Source organism: Wasmannia auropunctata, unplaced genomic scaffold, assembly GCF_000956235.1.
Source record: "Wasmannia auropunctata unplaced genomic scaffold, wasmannia.A_1.0 LD335996.1, whole genome shotgun sequence".
NCBI classification, from domain to species: domain Eukaryota; kingdom Metazoa; phylum Arthropoda; class Insecta; order Hymenoptera; family Formicidae; genus Wasmannia; species Wasmannia auropunctata.
Genome location: NW_012026894.1, coordinates 1,930,558 through 1,931,223, shown reverse-complemented (window position 1 = coordinate 1,931,223; position 666 = coordinate 1,930,558). Strand labels below are relative to the sequence as shown.

At 32.0% G+C, this 666-nt stretch overlaps 1 protein-coding gene across 1 annotated transcript in view; it reads right to left on the bottom strand.

Annotated features, from left to right (window-relative positions):
• LOC105453739 (teneurin-a) overlaps nt 1-666 on the bottom strand; it is a 38,262-nt gene that overhangs the window by 30,752 nt on the left and 6,844 nt on the right. Inside the window, exon 3 of the mRNA XM_011695924.1 lies at nt 35-53. Within this exon, the coding sequence (XP_011694226.1) occupies nt 35-53 (19 nt within the window). The remainder of the gene's footprint in view (nt 1-34; nt 54-666) is intronic.

Genomic DNA, 666 nt, shown 5'->3' with positions numbered 1-666 from the left:
TTACATGAAAATCAAATATTCTTTTTAAATTTACTGGTAACTACATTTATCATCTACAATAAGTTATCATCTACAATAAGTATGTACAACATCTATATAATAAAACTATTATATTATGTTTAGTTCTGAAAACTGCTCTTTTATTCCCATATATTACCAACAATTGAACAAATACAACCAAATGTTTCTCTCCGATTTTAAAAAAACATTGGATATGTTAAAAATATGATTAAGGATAAAAGAGATGTATTTTTTAATTTTGTGTGTGCGTGCGTGCGTGCGTGCGTGCGTGCGTGCGTGTGTGTGTGTAAAAGTACATAAAATTTTGAATGGTGTTTAGATTTCTTCATAATAATTTAAAAAATTGTTAAGTAAAACTATTTTATTTATCTATATATATAAAAATGAATGTTTGTTGTTTGTTTGTTTGTTTGTCCCGTATGCGTTCGTAAACCATTCATCCGATTGCGATAAAACTTTGGTGAGTTGTTGTTCACACGCCCGTCAAGGTTTTAATGATTCGTTCGGGTCGCTACAATCGCTACAAGTGTGTGGACTAAAGGCCGTAGCTGGATAAGGAGGGGCGATCTGCCCCCGTGCCGATCATGACCATTTTTTACAGTTTAGTTGCTATCAATATCAGTTACAATTTTACCAAACATTAGA